General features: G+C 50.1%; 2 protein-coding genes across 12 annotated transcripts in view; both read right to left on the bottom strand.

The window, feature by feature from the left end:
• Positions 1 to 1,363: 1,363 nt before the first annotated feature.
• BCL9 (BCL9 transcription coactivator) lies at positions 1,364 to 14,774 on the bottom strand. Of its 3 annotated transcripts, none has more exons than XM_081120692.1 (7): positions 14,690 to 14,774; positions 13,712 to 13,806; positions 12,170 to 12,359; positions 11,208 to 11,307; positions 6,365 to 8,606; positions 4,945 to 5,205; positions 1,364 to 3,691 (listed from the first exon to the last, which is right to left on the bottom strand). In XM_081120692.1, the coding sequence occupies exons 1-7, from the start codon at positions 14,740 to 14,742 to the stop codon at positions 2,574 to 2,576; spliced, it is 4,059 nt and encodes a 1,352-aa protein (XP_080976818.1). In that variant the 5' UTR covers positions 14,743 to 14,774; the 3' UTR covers positions 1,364 to 2,573. The 3 variants fall into 3 exon arrangements, with proteins under 3 accessions (XP_080976818.1, XP_080976817.1, XP_080976819.1); XM_081120691.1 differs by having other exon boundaries at positions 13,490 to 13,806; XM_081120693.1 differs by lacking the exons at positions 13,712 to 13,806; positions 14,690 to 14,774 and adding an exon at positions 12,828 to 12,904.
• LOC308548717 (uncharacterized protein) overlaps positions 14,766 to 17,652 on the bottom strand; it is a gene marked incomplete at its 3' end in the record, with an annotated part of 69,325 nt that continues 66,438 nt past the window's right edge. For all 9 annotated transcript variants that reach the window (XM_081120702.1, XM_081120701.1, XM_081120699.1 and 6 more), the window contains one exon: positions 14,766 to 15,001. In XM_081120702.1, the coding sequence (XP_080976828.1) occupies positions 14,766 to 14,990 (225 nt within the window). In that variant the 5' untranslated portion in view covers positions 14,991 to 15,001. The remainder of the gene's footprint in view (positions 15,002 to 17,652) is intronic.

Raw genomic sequence — 17,652 nt, forward strand, 5'->3', positions numbered from 1 at the left:
CTTCCTTAGGGCTCATCTCATGCTCCCCAAACTTAGCTGTTTCCGCTCTGTTCTATATACGTCAAATCCAGAGAACCTAGGAATAGAGCTAAATTCATGAAACAAAATCCTCACTTTGCTCTCCTAATTTCTCCACAGCATAACATTTTCACCACCTAGGACCATTTGAATAGATCTGATTGGGTCAGAATTCTTAAACTAGTGAGCTCAGTCTTCTCGTCTGCAAATGAGGATTACCACCTGCTTCAGAGGGCCCCTCGGAATGAGCAAGACGCACAGAGGTGACTGGCAGAGCAGGTGCTCAAGTGGCCATCTCGCTTTGTTGTCTGAGTAGACAGGGCTGCTGAAGGTGAAGGAGAAACCAGCTCTCAAAGCCACTTTGTGGAGCCCTAGCCAGTTAAAGTGTCGGCCCGTGGGCTGAAGGGTCTTGGGTTTGATTCTGGCCAAGTGCATGCATCTACAGGGGTTGCAGGCTCGATCCCCGCCCCAGTCAGGGCGCTTTTGGGAGGCAACCAATCGATGTCTCTCTCTCACATCAATGTTTCTTTCTCTCTCTCTTCCACAATGGGAAAAAATATCGAGTGAAGATTTAAAAAACAAAATAAAAACCACCGCGTGGAGAGAATACAGGTAAAGCAGACTGGAACACCAGCAGAGCCCAATTTGTCCGAGTTTGCAGATGACTCTGCACCTGCTGCTCCTCACTGAGATTCCCACCTAAGAACAAACATGCTCACAGCCACCCACTCACTCAGCTAAAAACACCTACAACTCAAAGGAAATGCACACACGAGAACAAATCTACCTGCCAGAAACGCAAACAGCTAGTCCCCTAGACACGGCCCTCGCAGCGTGCTGAAGGCACGCGTGGTGGGAGCTGCAGCCTGAGTGGGGCTCGGGCAGGGGCACGGCGGGCGGTGAGCAGCCAGGGAGGCGGAGACAGAAAGGACCCCAGAAACCCACGGACTGTGCAAACCCGTGATTTTCAAGGTATCGTAAGAGTATTTCTCCGAACAAGATCCAAGATGCAGGGACATTTCCTAACTCATTCAAATGACTAGACCTTTGGCCTTAATTACTTCACACCATTGAACTGGCCCTCAAAGCAATTCCTAGACAAGACCATTAGCAGCCTCTAGCTAGAGGTAGCTCAGCAGAGGGACCAGGGCTGCTGCTCTGCCTGCAGCTAGGATTTCGGGGCTGAGAGCAGCAGCGCGGGGTAAATCTGCAACAGCAAGGGCTATGCTTCCCCCGTGAGGCCTGCACAGCTCTCCCCTCACCTGCACCCTACCGGTCAACTGAACACAGGCGCTAGGCTCTGAGTCACATGGCAACAGGAATCCAAACAAACAAAAAGGCAGCTCACTTTTGTAAGAAACAATATATTTTATTTTTCTGACACCACAGCTCTGGTGAGTGGTTTTGTACCAAATTTAATGGAGGTTACACAGAACGTTTTACGCATGGGAGGGGGGAGAGGAGGAACCACAAAATTAAAAACAAAATCCTGGGTAGCTTTTAGCATCTGTTCCACTCTCACGTTAATAAAATTCACTTGGGGATTCTTAATAAAAGGAGAACAAAAAAACAGGTATATTGGGGAAAAAAACGACAAAGGGAAAAGAAGACCCTTGAGCATCCCAAAGACAGGCCTCTCCTTCCCGAAGCCAGGAAGATGCCCAGCATGGAAGGTGAGTCTTTGTCAGATTATTTCCCCAAAATAACACCATGTAATTGCAGCTGCCAAAGGGAAAAAGAGAAGAGGGAAGCAGGGGTCACCCACGGGGACACGGAAAACACGCTTAACCAAGGAGGCTGGGAAGGAGAGGGAAGGGAAACCGAGAGGAGCGCAACGGTGGGTTTGCAGACTGGGGGGGACAGTGCTGAAGAGCACTTGAACTGAAAAACAGAATGTCCTAAACGCCATTGTTTTTAAAAAGAAAAATTATTCCCTCCCCCCGCCCCTCACTGAACTTAGTTCCTTTTTTGTGCTTTTCATTAATACTCTGCTCTGAGGTCGTAGTTTGGTTTTTCTATACACTGGAGTTGAAAGAAAATAGTCCAAAGGTCTGAAGATGGATTCTCCACCTAAAGTAAACAGCCCAGCATTCCTGTTCTCCTCTCGTCCCAAAGACTTACGTCTCTGCTAAAATCCCTTTTACAATATAGTACAGTACACACAAAAAAATAAAGCCCAAAGCAAAAAACAAAACCAGAAAAGAATCCTGGGAGAAGCCAGTCCAAAGGACGTAAACATACAGAGAATGGTGCAACACATGACCGATGGCAATTCTCAAAGCACGGCTACAGAGTCCCAAAAGGAGGCGCCATCATGGGATACCCAAGTCCACAAAAATAATTTTTAAAAAATAAATCTTAAAAAAAACACACCTGTTGATTAAATGAATCATTTGTTTTCAGGTAAATCCATACATTCTCGAGTCCCCCCTCCCCCACAGCAGCCCTCGGGTCTCTGCCCTCCTATTGCATGACCGTCTCTGGGACTCCCCTAGAGCAGCCCTCAGGACCGAAATCTCTTCTTGACAAGGATCGGCATATCCAATCTTAGCAGCTTAAAACATCATGTTTCCTGGGTTGCCAGGTCCTTGACCAAATCCACCCATGCCCACATCAGCGGCCATGCCCCGGGGCCGCATCTGAGGGGGGATCATGATGTTCTGTTGGGGTCCCATCATGCCCTGCATGGACATCATCATGCCTGGAGAGCCCACGGGCCCCGGGTGAGGATAGAGCCCGGCAGGTCCCCGATCCTTGCCAGGAATCATGCCCACGGCAGCAGCCGGATTGCTCATCAGGGTGGGCTGGCCAGGCATTGTAGATTGTGCTGGTGACATCATCCGATGGTGAGGTCCCATCATGCCTTGCTGGAGAAAGGCTGGTGGTCTCATTGGATTGTGGCCTGGCATGGATGGAGCTGTGCCAAGAGGGATGTCTGGAGTTCCCACAGGCCCTGGGCCTCCCATGCCAGGTAACGCTAGTCCCATTCTGGGGCCTTGTTCGCCCATCATGCCCTGCATGTGCGAAAACCCAGGCCCGGGGCCCTGGGGCTGTTTACGGCCAGGGACTTCCCCTCGAGGGAAATATTGCAGAGTCTGGCTAGGCTTCTCCGATGGAATAATGCGAGACAGATCGAACTCGGGGATCCCGGTGGCTCCAGGCCGGATGACCTCCTGCAGATCTGGGTCTGTAAACACTGAAGGCATGCTGTTCCCCAGGACAGCGAAGGAGTCGGGACCCCCTGGGCCTCCAGGCTTACAAAGTGCTGCGTCTGCTGAACTCTGGGGCAGGTTGCTGGGGCGGCCGAGGGGACCTTCTCCTGGGAAACCCATACCTCCTGGGAAGTTGCCCTGCCCCCCACTGGGGCCATTGTGAGGGAAAGGAACCTGCTGTGGAGGAGACTGCACTGGAGGGAAGCCCTGGGGAAAGCCCAATCGTCCTTGAGGTACCATTGGAGGCTCCTGGGACCCATGCCCCATGATAGGATTGTGTGACATCAAGCCTGGCCCCATCGGGACGCCATGGGGAGGTATGTTGGGTCCCATGGCATTTGGAGAGGGCATCTGATTGGAGTGAGAAAGTGGCTGGGTCATTCCCATTGGGCTGAGGGTTGGCATCGGGACCACGGGGTTTGGACCTGAAATTCGAGGATTCTGTGTATTAATGCCCATTCCTAGAAAAAAAAGACATAAAAGGAATCAACTTAAAGCAATTCAGAACTATAAAAAATCAAATTAACAAAAAAATTACTATGACTGTGCAACAATGTGCATGGTACTATGCTAGGAAAACATACACCAAACAAACCCTGCCCTCAATAAGGTTATAATACATTTGGGGGCACACAAACCAACAGCTCTACCAGGCAATATATTATCTTACACTGTATGACATAAGAGTATGCAGAAGACACTGGGAAGAAAGTCTCCTGTGTGAAAAGTTACAAATTAATATGCAAATGAGTATAGTCGTCTTCATTGGAAACATTTAATATAGAAGCAAACAATCTGCCTAAATGACTTAATACAGTCCTTCCTCAGAAGGATTAAGCCGTCCTCAAGTCCAAGAATCAGAAACAACAACAGGAACCCAAGCAGGCTCCATGGACTGACATCTGGCACTGTCACTTCATACCGCCCCAGAGAGCACTCCACACCCCAGGTTACGTGAAATGTTAGAGAAATGGTAACTTTTAATGAACACGCATGGCAGGCAGGTTCTATTACAGTCTCTGGGACATGTCCATACTTGGTGTCTGTGGAATTAGCACTGAGGGTGTCATGATGCTGTGCTGTCCGCACGGCACACCTGAACCTGCTGGTAAATAAGGAGCATTCCTAATACTCAGAATGGCTGAAAAGTCAGTCCCTCTGCTGATCACCTCACCACCCCAGACTATTTCCTTTGGGGGGGTGCAGGATAGAGAGGGGTGAAGGAGTGCAGGAGTACGGAAGGAATTTTCTCTCTCTAGTCCCAAGGACAGTGCTTCTCTAGGAAATAGGGGCTTTCCACTGTCTGAAATCCTGTGGCTGCTTGTGGTTTGAGGCGGCCCTTTCAGGAAAACACTTCAGAACTAGAGACACGCCAATTAGCATGTTAAAAAGAAGCTGCATCCTCAGGTGAGGATTTTTTAAAAAAAGATTTTTTTTTTTTAAAAGCTGCTTTCAGTGCTGCTCCAGGAGGACCACGCCCCCCCCCCCCCCCCCCCAAATCTAGGTAACAGAAGCATCAGAACTTCTGTAAGCAGCTTGGAAAGCCTGCATTACCTTCCTCTAGTCAAGACACTTTGATTCTGCTGAAACTTAGATGGAATGTATTTCAACTTGTGGAACCTCCACGTACTGAGGGCCACAGTTACCAAAGAAACATGCAAGAAGTTTCTCTTGTCCAGCACTAGCTCTGCGTCCCATCTTCCTGATTTCTCACCTGGCATGTTATTCATTGATGGCAAGTTGGGAGAACGGGCTGGAGGGGAGTCGTCGTCTGAGCTGGCCACGGTCTTGATGGCATCGTGGTATAATGGGGTAGAACTGGGCATTGCAAACTTGGACATTCGAGACATCATAATGGACAGTGGGTTCTGGGACAGGGTCGGCTCTGGAGGCATGGTGTAAGGTGTGCTGGACGGGAGACTTCCCGGGATATTCACAGAGGCAGACTGGCTGGCTGTAGGAGGTGGGGGGCCACCTAGGAGAAAGCGGAACAAAGCCAGGCAGGGAATTAGATTCCACCGGAAGGCCAGGGGGCCTCTGACTGAACGAGCAAGGCCAGGAGCGAGGCGAGGAACAGGACCGTGTTATTAGACCCAGGACGCAAATCACCCTTCTAGTCGAGCTCCGTGTGTGTACAGAGGGAGACGTGGAGGTGACAGATCCGCAGAGGGGACAGCACACACCAAGAGTGTGTTAAAAATATTAGTTCAAGCTTGGGAACGACATGGTTTACAGACAACTACTCACTGAAGAGAATGGGAAATAAGCGGATAGTTCCCTCGCCAGCTGCAATTTAGAATGTCACTCAGGGATTGGTATGTGAGGCCAGGCTAGTGCCCCAACCCCGGCTACTAACCCATCACCCTGCACCCGCGCCTGATTAATTTCCGCAAGACGTCCGAACGAGAAAGGTCCAAGGGGGCTGCTCCACTGTACGGCTTTTGTGAACTGCTACCCAACAGAAACACCTTGACTTACAGGGTGAGTCTCCTGTCTTATTCTGATTCTAATCTTTCTCAAGTGGAGACAGCTCGGACCCAGTATTTACAGCTCAGTGCTCATCTTCCACTGACCACCTCTGGTCTCATTCACAAAACCACCATCATCAGTGAGAGCTTCCCCTAGGAGGAAAATACCAATAAATTGTAGCTGATCTGCGAGAACAGCAGTCTACCAAGAAGGTTTCCGTAACCGTTTCTGTGGTCAACAGGTGTTTACAAGAACCACTGAGGTCCCTCAGCAGCTCTCCCCTTTGCTGACTATTTTCAGAATCTCTCAACACGAGGGCAGCCCCTTGAAGTGGGCAGGTCTTCTTTAAAGAAGCCATATTTATCCAATGTTGACATTTTATTTGGCAAATGTAAATTATTCTGCAAAGTGACACAGATTTCCCATTTCCATCTGACAAGCACATTGGGCACTAAAAGCCCGAGTCCTTCACCAGGATCGGACACTTGTGCATAAGCCCCAGGAAGTACTGGTCACGCACCTCACCAACAAATACGTCCATCTTGGCAAAGGCCGCCTCCTCTGGCTGCATAACCGAGTCAGGACAGCAGTTTTCTTAAAGCAAATAAAACTGGCCCTTGCAGTCCAGCTACAAGGTGCAACTGTGAGGCCGCGAGCATACTGACCTGACTCGACACTTCCCAGCATGGCTGGGGAGGCCATGGTGAGGGGCGCTTTATGGTTTGGAGGGATCCCAGGACTCTGAAGGGGAGGTTTCGGGGAGGAGGTCCATCCAGGTGACGGGGCAGGAAGTGACGGAGACTTGAGGTGAACAGGCGAAGCAGCGGCAGACCCCAGGACAGGGGGGGACTTAATGGAAGCAGCAGCAGCTGGGCCCGCCAGCATGCCTGCCAGCTGCGACGGAGTCTGGGGGGACTTGAGATTCCCGGAGGGCGAGCCCAGCATTGGTGACTGGACTTGGCGCATGGTGGGCGACTTCAAAGGGTTGATGCCTGGGGAGTGCACCTGGCTGCCTGCCACAGACACATCCAAGGGCTTCCGACCCAGGCCGCGCTGGGCTGGGGGAGCGGCGCCGAGGCCGGTGGGGTTACTGGGAGGGTGGAGAGGTAGTGGCGGCATGTGACTGAGCCGGCTGCTAGTCCTTTGGTCGGGCCCAGTTGATTCTCTGAGATTCCGCAAGCCACTGCTGCTGCCTGGACCCTGAGACACGGGAAGGAACGGCCTGGGGCCCATGCCATACTCTTGCTGAGGGTGCTCCCCAAAAGGCAGGGGCACCATCTTCTGCTGAGCAGGCAGCATGTCTGCGCCGCCGGGGCGTAATTTCATCATCTCCTCAGGGCCCGCCCCGGCCTCTCTCATCTTCTGAGGTATCATCTGAGAGCTGGATCCCATGCTGACGTTGAGACTGACATCTCCCTTCATCCCACTTGGAACCATCCCAAACTCAAGTTCCCGACCAGGGCCCATCTGAGGGGGCATTCCTTTCGGAAAGTCCCCCCTGGAGGGGCTCAGAGGGCCCTCAACCGGTATCCGAGGGAAGATGGGATTATTCCCGGATTCCATGTGTCGCTGGGAGCCAGGGATCATCCTGTTCATGTCCAGGCTGGGCCTGATGGCCTCCATGCTCATCCCCGGAGGGAGGCCCAGCTGCTTCTCTGCCAGCTGCTGCTGAAACATCTCTTCAGACAGTCCCTGGGGGTTCGGGAAGCGCTCCCCTCGGCCCGGACCACTGAACACTCCCTGGCCAGGTGGGAAGTTTCGACCATCCGGGATTTTTGGCACATCATCTGGCCAACTGACTCCAGAAAGACCTGGTCTAGATGCTGGGTTGGGGACATTTGGCGCCTCCATGTCAGAGTTTATCATCCCTGCAAAGCCAGGGAGGCGCATCTGGCTCCCTGGCATATTGGGGTGGGGAGCCATGCCCCTCGGGGGCAGAGAATGTGGCATGTTGATCCCATCAGCAAACGGCTCCGCACCCCCAGGCCCCCAGCCTTCACTGGGGGTCATCTGGTAAGGAGGGGGAGGCCCCCGGACCACGCCCCGGGGCCCGTGCGAATGGACCATCATGTCCTGGAGGGAGCACTGCTGCACCACCACTTGCTCCTGCTTCCTCCTTTTCTCTTCGTAAAACTCCTGCTGCAGTTTCAGCCACGCGATCTGCTCGGGGGTCATGTGATCCAGGTGGTCGGGCCCCATGGGCCCAGACTGAGAGTTCATGGAAGGTGGAACCATTTCATCTGGAGAAAAGGGCACATCTCTGTGTCCCTGAGGGCCAAATGGAGCTCCCACATCTGTTCGGGGCCCAGGTCCCTTACCTAGGCTTTGGGATTGAGCCATCATGGCCTGTATCGGCCCTTCTGGTTTTTTCTGAGGTCCATCTAATACCCCAGTATTCTGCTGGGGTCCACCACTCTGTCCGCCTGTGAATTCTTTCTCATCAGGGAAAAGCATTCGTTGGATATCTCTGAGCGTTTGTAAGGAGCGCTCCCGGTGCTCCAGCTGCTCCTGGGACAGTCCATCGGGGTTCTCTCCCAGTGTGGGGGGCTCCCCACTGGACAGTGGTGCAGGCGGGGGGGCTTTGGGATCTGTTGAAGAGCTACTGCTCCCCTGCGAGACGGGGGTCACTGCTCGGTTGTTGGGCGTCAGGTTGGGCCCAGCACCATCTGGGGGCAGTGGAGTGGAGCTGGCGGGACTGCCTACGGAAGGAAGCAGTTTGTTTTCTACCCCAGGACTGTCCCGGTCCAGGGGCCGCGGGGGCGCGGCAGGCTTGGGTGCTGGTGCCGAAATGGGTGGAGTTGGCTGCAGTCTGGTGTTCTGGGAAGAATTCTGGTCCTGGTTGGCTGGAGTGGGGGGCTGCTGTGGGAGAGGTTTCAGATCGTTCCGAAGGGCAGATATCTGTGTGTTCTGAAGATAAATGAGATTTAAAAAATCATTGGTAAACAGAAGGGCAATTAAAAGAGCAAGATGTGCTATAAAGGACCTGTCCCAGTCACACGAATCTACACTGACACGTGCTGTAGGAATTGCTCACGTACAACCAACGCCACTTCGGACGTGGAGACGTTTGATTTTTTCTTCCACTTTGCTGTCAACTGGCACCCTCTTCCCCTCGCTGAAGGTTAGGTTTCCACAACTTACTGGGCATGCCAGGGAGAGCCACTCTGCCGCAGTGAATACATCTGAGTATCTATTTCGAGGAACAGGTTTGATATCACATGTCTACTATGTGTTTCTGATTCAGAGCAAGATTAGTTTCTTGGTGTGTGGGAGGCTGCACCTAACACTTTCTTCTTTTCACTGAAAGTACAACTGTGTATGCAGACGTCTCACTGTCAATCAAAAGGCCTGATGTTTCCCAGTGAGAGAGAAAGTGTTCGTCCCAGCTCCATCCCCTACCAGCCAGAGGCAGCAGGCAAGGCCGCCGCATTTCAGGTCTCCTCTGGCAGGGTGGTGACCACGTACTCCTCTCCTTGAGTTTCCAGGCAGCCTGGCATCTCTGGTTTCTGTTTTCAGTTTGTGATCACTGATTCTATATTTGATAAGAATTTGTACATTAACTGCAGTAAGATAATCTGTAGGCAGGAAGCATCTGTGGAGAAATCTGAGGCTATCTAGCTCGTGGTGTCTCCTGATCTGTTCTTTCCAATAGAAAGTAGACTGCCCTTTTTACAGGCCGATGGTCACCTAATTATTATTTAATAAGTACCAACGCTATGCTGAGTCCGGGGTGAAGGCGCTCACCCATAGCAGGTGGCATTGGTACTGTTAGTGTTGGAAGAAGGACATGTATGTTCCGGGCCTAACCCTTGGCAGTGCTGAAGGTGCTAAAGAGCAGAAGGCCCAGTCACAAACTGCCTCAGGGAGCTTTCCCCAGCCTCCAGGGAGCCACGTGGTCCCTATCTGATGTTCATCTGCTCCTACCTGTTCACTTAATCCAGTTTGTATTTCCAAAACCCTAAGGCTCTTATTTACCTCTCCACCTCCCTTCTGGAATGTTTACCTGTGTGCAAATTGGTACGTAAGTCATTATGTGTATCTGCATAGAAACACAACTGAATGTTCACACTGTGACTATGTGTACGAATGTTTCACTTGCAGGGGTCCATGCACATAGGCCTGCGGAGACTGGTGTGGGTCAGGACGGCTGAGCCTGTAGGACTCTGTATGTCAAAGTGCCTTCCACACCCCTGAATCCATAAGTGGAGTGTGGAGGTCTCCATTTCCTTCCAGTGCTGTTTTAAGTTTGGTTTTGTTGATCAGGTTTTGTCTGTTGGGGGTGGGCACTGATTTCATATAAGGTGACACTGACAGAAGAAAAGAATTTTAGTGCCATCCCTTTTATTTGCAATTTGGAGTGATGGTGATTCACTGCCAACTTCCTGCCTAACTCCTTTTCTGACTACATTTTACTATCAGAGAAGGTAGAGGTGAAACTGTATTAAGATCAGTCATTAAGTCAATAAAATGTTGGTCTGAGTTGCATTGTAGCCTGTGCATTCTAGGATAATATAAATTTAATATATATATATCTAAGTATAAATTTAAAACATACATACAGATGGATAAATACACACACAATTTAAATATTAGCTATATCTATCCTCTGTAGTAGTGGAGATGCACAAGGAAGATGAAATTCCTGTTCTAAGTCTAGGAAAGCCCAAGCTCTGCTATGTCAGCAGAGAAGGACTTTGTCGAAATGTCATCTATTTTCTCTTAAATTGTCATTTCAGCCATTTACAGCCATTTAACTTGTCCCATGGTCAAGACTGCTCCCAGTAGCAGACATCGTGCTTCCCGAAAGCAGACTGTGTCTTAATCTCCATATCCCCACAGCACTCGGTGGAACCCCTCAACAATGCCAGACAGAAACATCTTTTGGTTCCATTTGGAACACTACCTGCATTAATCCAGCCACTGTATGCTTCTTCCAATGTAGTTTTCTATTAGAAGCTCAAGTTCCAGACAGGAAACAGATGAACATGTATTATAATTTTGGAAATACCAAGCAATTAAGAGCATTCAATGGTCCTCCTCCTTTGAAATAAATAAGAATCATTTTGAAAGTCACGGAGGCTCTGATTTATTTATGACTCTGTGACTTCATGATTTATTGGCATCTACTCCACTATTGTAGTTTTAGTTGTTGCTTTTTTCTGCTCTTCAACTAATTCGAGAGATTTTTTTTTTTTTTTAATCTGCTCTATACACAGGGTCTGAATTCAGATTTTCCAAGAGACAGTTACATGAAGGAAATCCTAAGATATCCTTTTTTATTTTGCACCTTTGCTCTCCCAGTAATTCATTGATACACCAGCACGCCAGTAGGAAAGGCCAGTGCAGTGGGATAGGCAGGCCTCAAACCACAAAACACTGGAGTAGGGCAAATGCCCATAACGCAGCTTATCACATCAAGACCATGGCCCTCTCAATGACATTCTCCATCTCCCACCTTTAGTCGCTGCAGAACCTTTAAACCACCATTCCAATTCCAAAACAACGTACCACAGGGGCTGCGCTTCTCTCGGTCTTGCTGCTCGAGATGTTCTGGATGTGGAAGGAGACGATGGTTTCAGCCTGGCCCTTCAATACAGCCTCTGCAGCTCTGCAAAGACAGAGATGCACACTGGGGCCTGTTTCTACTTCACTGACTGCAAATCCAAAGCACTTCTACCCTGACTGAACTTGTAAGACGAGGGAGAAGTACAAAGAACCACCAGAAATGTTCAATGAAAAGAAATCCACAGAATCAGGTTTTCATTATATGTCTATCACTTACCGTCAAACTTCTGAAATTAAAAGATAGCCATTAGCAAATCGCAAAAGAGGCATTAAAAAAAAAAATCAAGATTTTACTGAGAACCCTAGTTCAAAATCCCAGCCTGAGCAGGGGGACATGAAATCCCACAACACCTGATGACAAACCAAGGCTGTCAAGGTTCCCTTTGTATCTTAATTTAATAATCTTAAGTGAAAAAAAGTCAGAAAACTGTATGTAGGGTACATTCACATTTGTTATAAGTAAAAATCCATTGATCCATCCATCCACCTGAAACACATGTACCAAAATGTTCAGAGTAGTTATCCTGGTGAGTTCCAGAGATATTTTTTCTTTTTTAATAATTTACATTTCTAATTATTCTAAAGTAGACATGTAATACTTATGTCACTTTAAAAAGAATACTGAGCTGTAGGAAAGCATATGACACCATCAGTCCCTTCTGTGTTAAAAAGGTATCACTGTATGTCTGCGTAAGCACATCTGGAAGATGCCCCGAGAAAGCAGCTGTGCTGCCTTTGGGGAGCGGGGGTGGGGGGGCTGTTGCTTTATTTTACCTCCCTCTATGCTGTTAACTTTAAGTCATAATAATACAAGTGGGGGGAGGGATCCATTTTCAACGGGAATAAGAACTTAGGTGCCCAGACACGTAAGCCGAGCCAACAGCAGGACGCAGCCATCAACTTACTTATTGGCCATCTCAGTAGAAAACACATACACCACTTTGGCTGGAGTCTTCTGAGCAGGGGTGGGCTCTGGGGCAGTAGTCTGGCCATGGGAGGGGGTAGAAGACCTGGGGGCCGTAGCATTGGACGGGGTCATCGAGTGTGGTGTGTGCTGTGAATCCTGGGACTTTATGTGGTCAGCAGAATTACATTCTAAAAGAATGAAAAACTCATGTCACAGAAAGAACCCCACTCTCTTCTGCCAGCATCTACAGCATCATAACAACACAAACCCACCTTGAACACGTCAAGGAGGAAGTGCCTTGCTAACAGGAAGCCTCTTACTCACAGAGACTGAAACGCTTCTCCCAAGGGACCAATTAGAGAGCCCCCCCTTCTCTGCCCCACATTCCTCAGGCATTAGCATACACGGCCCCTCTTCCCGGAAACCTTCCTGGAGCCGCTGGGACCGGCCCTGCGAGTTGAACCCAGAGCCCCCTAACTTGGCTTCCATCAGCAGTGAGCATTTTACAAAGTTCCTAACTTGCTGTCGATGCACTCAAATCCTTGAGGACAGCAACCGCCTGTCCCCCGGCCAGGGCAGCGCCCGCACCGGCAGCGTGGCCCTGCTAACAGGCTTCCCCCAATGCCTGAGGGAGGGGGGAGAGGGTGGGCACTCACCCGGGCTTTCATTTCTAACTCGGGCTGGGGAATACGCTTCTTGAATACTAACTTCAGGTGCTGGCCTGCGGTTCAGATGTTTGCTTCTATACCAGGAGGGAAAGGGCCTAAACCCACAGCCACCGGTCCCATCTTCTCCGTGGCTTGCTCCATTTTCGTGCCTACCAGGTTTCTACCACACGGAAACCAGCTGTGACCAACCCGGACTAGTGCAGGGCTTCCCCTAGTGCCCACAACCCTGGCAAAGTAGCAACCAGACAGCACAAAACCCAAGTCTTAGAGGGTTAATCTGATGGAGAAGAGCCGCCCAGCAAACTGCTCCAGTGTGGGCCGCCCCCACAGAAAACTGGGGCTACGGCTCGATACTGAAGTACAAACAGCACAGAGGCCAGAAAGTCCATCAGGACGTGGTTAGGCCATGAACAGTGACCATAACCCAAACACCTGCATCCTCAAGAGGAAGAATTCCTCGACAGGCGGTTCCGAGCTCTTCTTTGGTACAGGAAAATGAGAAGGAACAGCCCCATCTTAAACCACAAAGTCCTGAATCTGACACCTGCTCTCCCCACCTGGCTATATTCAGCTCTCTGACATTCGCCAAGTCAGAGGCCTTCCCTCAGAGACCTACTTCCCTCTGAGTCTCAAAGATCTTATAGACATACCTTTAATGTCAGAGTCATCGTTTGGAGTCCCAGGATCTCTCTGATCAAAGGAGTCGGCGGAAATACTTCGCTCCCTTTTCCCCTTGCCCTTGGCACCATTTCCAGCCCCATTCTTCAGCCCCATGCTCCCACCTGGGCCAGGGAGCGCTTTAGGGGTATGGCCCCCACTCTTGGAGTCACAGGGGGATGGCTGGGATTGGCTGGCTGAGCCCCCCTGTTTACCCTGATTGGAGAATTTGGGATCCAGCTGGGGGTTTCCAGATGGGGACATCACTGTAGGGGGACGGACCATCACCTCCTGCTTTGACTTAGGGCTACTAAAAGAGACAAATAACAAAGGGCGATCAGACACTGGGTACAGCTGCTCAGCACAATCGGGGAGAAGCAGTTTCTATCATGGTCAAGAAGACCCTAAGGACTCAGGAACCACCCACGTTTCACCCCAGCCACTTGCTCGTTCCCTCCACCCCTGCTCCCCTCTCAGGGAGTATCAACCAGAGTGGCCTGCCAGCCTCAGGAACCCTAGAGCCACACAGGGACCCATCTCTAGGGCCTCTGTCAATAAAGGACAACCGTTTCTATGTACACAGAGAAGTGACTTTACACTAAGACTAGCGCAGAGTAAACAAACAGGTATTGCGAAGATCAAAATACTACCCACCCCCACCCACAGCTGATGACACGGGACAGCTGTGCCGGAGTCCAGCTTCTGTGCTGGAAAATACGAGCAGGTCCCGGAGAGCAAGAGGCCCACTGTGACTGGCAGCTTAGAAAAACCCTCCAGGATCTAAACCCACCCCCAACAGACACTGACCACTGCCCCAGGGGACTAAGAAAAATTCTTGTCAAATGCCAAATGAAGTACTATGGACCAGAGGAAAAAGCTTCGCAGCCCAGGGGTGGTTGTTTAATTCTGGGACCTGAGGCCTCCTCCCCATCCCAGGCCTCAGCTCCCTCACTGGCCCGGTTTAGCGCATTGTACCGTCTGTCCCTGGCTGAGGGGCGCAGCAAAGAGCGCAGTCAGGGGTGATGGACAGAGCCACCAACTCTGAACAGAAACGTCGCCTGTTTACTATCCTACTGCCATTTGCTGAGTACGTCTCTTCCTCTCCCCATTCGGGTCTCGTGCTTCTAGGTCCACACACTGTTCCACCAGTGAGCGCTCATGGTCCCTCCGAGGAGCCCGCGGGCCGCCCTCACCTCTGAGTGTTTCCCGACGGAGAGTTCCTCACTTTAGGGTTACTGGAATGCATTGATCGGAATCCTGAGCTTGCAGTCACAGACAGGGACGGGCTCCCCGAGTTCCTCTCGGGCTGCAGCACAAACAGCTGCTCAGGGCAGCGGCAGCGGCCCACTGCTCGCGGGGGGCGGCCCTCAGCGCTGGCCACCTATGTGCCTTTTTCCTCTTTGTTTTCCTCTGCTGTGGACGTGGGTCCTTGCCCCTTGCAGCTCCGGCATTCTCTGGGGGGGTGCCTCCTGCCGCCAAAGGAAAATCTCGCATCTCCGGGCGCACTGCGGGGAAAAGGCCACCCAAAGAGAGTTGGGAGCAGAACAGAGACATAAAACACCCTTAGAGCAGGATCAAGGTTGGAGCAGTAGACACCTCGACGAAGCAGCAGCCAGATCATGCCTCAGCTTCCATCGGGGCTACAGGAGAGGGCGATGTTCACACTCTGGCCAAAAGGCCATGGCGTTAAAGCTGCTGAGAGTGACCAAGGCTCTCTGCCAGGCATGCGAGCCTCCCACCCAAGCACCGTGTACCAGGCAGTCTCGAGAAAACATTTTCTCTTGAGCCACATATCCCTTGCATTTCTCTACTTCCAAATATAAAACCCTCAGAAACTTGAATTTTTCTGTTTTCAAAACAACGCTTTGAAAACCACTGGGTCCTCCAAATCCATGGCCACTATCTGGTGCTTCACTTCTGATGACAAACAACGGCACCGACATGGAACAAACCCAGCCCAACTTCATACCATGAGACAAACAAATCGAGGCTTATATTCCCAAGGCTTGGGGTGAGGGGACATTACAGGAGGTTCTTCTGAATCAGCTCTAGTCAATACCAAATACAATCAGTTCCTCCCCAATTTCTATGATCTAGTAAATCATGCTGAGTATGTGTCCTGGGTTCTCACTGAGCAGTGACAGGGACTGCAGGCTCGGGTGAGCACGGGAACGATCCACAATGCTGAAGGTAAGAGAACATCTTTGAAGACTAAGATATTTTTTCAGCCAATTTGCAAGGCTAATTTGAAGCATAAAGGTCAAGAAAATAGTCCCAAACCTCGCCAGAGAACAAGTGAAAAAGCCCTTCAGTTAGGGAAAATATGGTTTCTATGCAACCACCTCCCTCCCCACGTCCTGAGACTTCGCTGATGGGGACAGGGCTACAGGGGAGGCCATCAGACGCAGGATTAGTGGCTAGAGAATCAGAGGGAGTTAGAAGTGGCTCAGGTGGCAGCTCACACACACGACTAAAACTGGGAGGGTTAGCTGTCTTCTGGGTTTGGGCACCAGTAGGATCACTGCCAAGGGTGAGAGGTGCGCCTCTTCACTGGAGACGGGCACGAGTCCCGCTCCTTCCCCTGGGACACCAGAAGGGGTGCCTGGACCTCCTGAGGCACACGGTCACTTCTCTTCTCACAGGGGTCAGGAAAAGAACCAGAATAAAAGCCTATGGAATATTTCTATGCCAACCTTAGGAGAAAGCATCTCCCCAAACATTTTGGTCTTGATTATATTTAAGGATGTATTTTTATCCCGCAACACCTCCAGCTGTGGTTTTTTCCTTGAGTTTAGGCTATAAAATTGATTGCGGTTGTCAAGTTCGACACGAACAATCATAAACCACTTTGTAACTTCTCACTACATATCAGGAATCACTGGTAAAACAGAAGTAGCAAGTGCATCTCCCATGGAGAAAGCCACCAGGAAACATTTTCCTCAGGAAAAGAAAGGCTGTTCCCACCTATGGAGTCCCTGCCCACAACTTCTTCTGGAGCCTTCTGTCCGCACCACACACTCTAACACCCAATCCTATGTTGTACTGAATAGTCTTATGTGTACACTGCATCCCCTACAAACACTACGTTCTTTGAAGACAAGAACCTTGTTTTAAAGCTCTTTGGTCTTTCTATGCTTCTCAGGATAGCGTACTGAGGTGGTTGACCCCTCAGTGACTTACTCAGTTTCTGCCACAACAGAACCGCCTGGCACCTGTGCTGTACTCTTCCCCCAAAGGGACTCAAAACGTATTACGAATATCAAGTCACCTCAATATGTCAGGCATTTCTGATAAGCTGGTAGCAAAGATTATTTCCAATAATACTGTGAACATAAAACACTATTACTTTCAAAACACTTCTCCATAGTCTCTCAAATTTGGTCCAACCTGATCAACAGGCATTTCCCAGACAAACGGACAGAGCACACAGTGTGAGCGGCTTTTAGAGGTCTCCAGCGAGTGCTTGTTGACCTGGCTCTTTGCTCTTGGTCGCCTCCTTACCGTTACTCTATGGGTGGAGAGATAGCACAGAAGGCTGAAGCAGGCACGTGGAAAAACCCGGGTGTTTCAACCCCTAATCCATAGGAGTAGATGAAATAAATTACCTTCCTACACTTAGAACAATTGAACAAAAAATCTGCCAAGTATCTTATCACATAGTTTCAAAGAATAAAATCAGGCTCTTCAGCTCCTACATTTGTAAGTTAGCACTCAACTGTTTACTTTTAAGGATTGCAAAAGCTCTTCCACAGAATGGTTAATTATAGCCAGAGAGAGATTATTTTCCCCAAAATAAATCTCCTAACTCTTCAGATCAATATATACAATGTTTCCCTCTTTTCTTCTTATATGATACTTAAAACATTTACTAGGTGTCAGCCATCCTTCTGAGCATTATCACTCATTCACAACCACCCCAGAAGGCAGGAGGCACTGCTATGCCTATTTATAGATGAGGAAGCTGAGGCTCTGAAATGTTAAATGATTTGCCCAGGTAAGCTGGGTCATACCCTAGTAAGAGAGAGAGCTGGCACTCAGCCAGATATCACTGTAATGCCTGTCAAAGCAGAGACTTGGGGACAAGGACATATGCAGTGCTTAGCAGCACAACACAGCATCCAGGTTAGCCATTCCTGTGACTACTAGCGTTCTCTAG

This window comes from Miniopterus schreibersii, assembly GCF_964146895.1.
Source record: "Miniopterus schreibersii genome assembly, chromosome: 19".
In the NCBI taxonomy this organism is placed as follows: domain Eukaryota; kingdom Metazoa; phylum Chordata; class Mammalia; order Chiroptera; family Miniopteridae; genus Miniopterus; species Miniopterus schreibersii.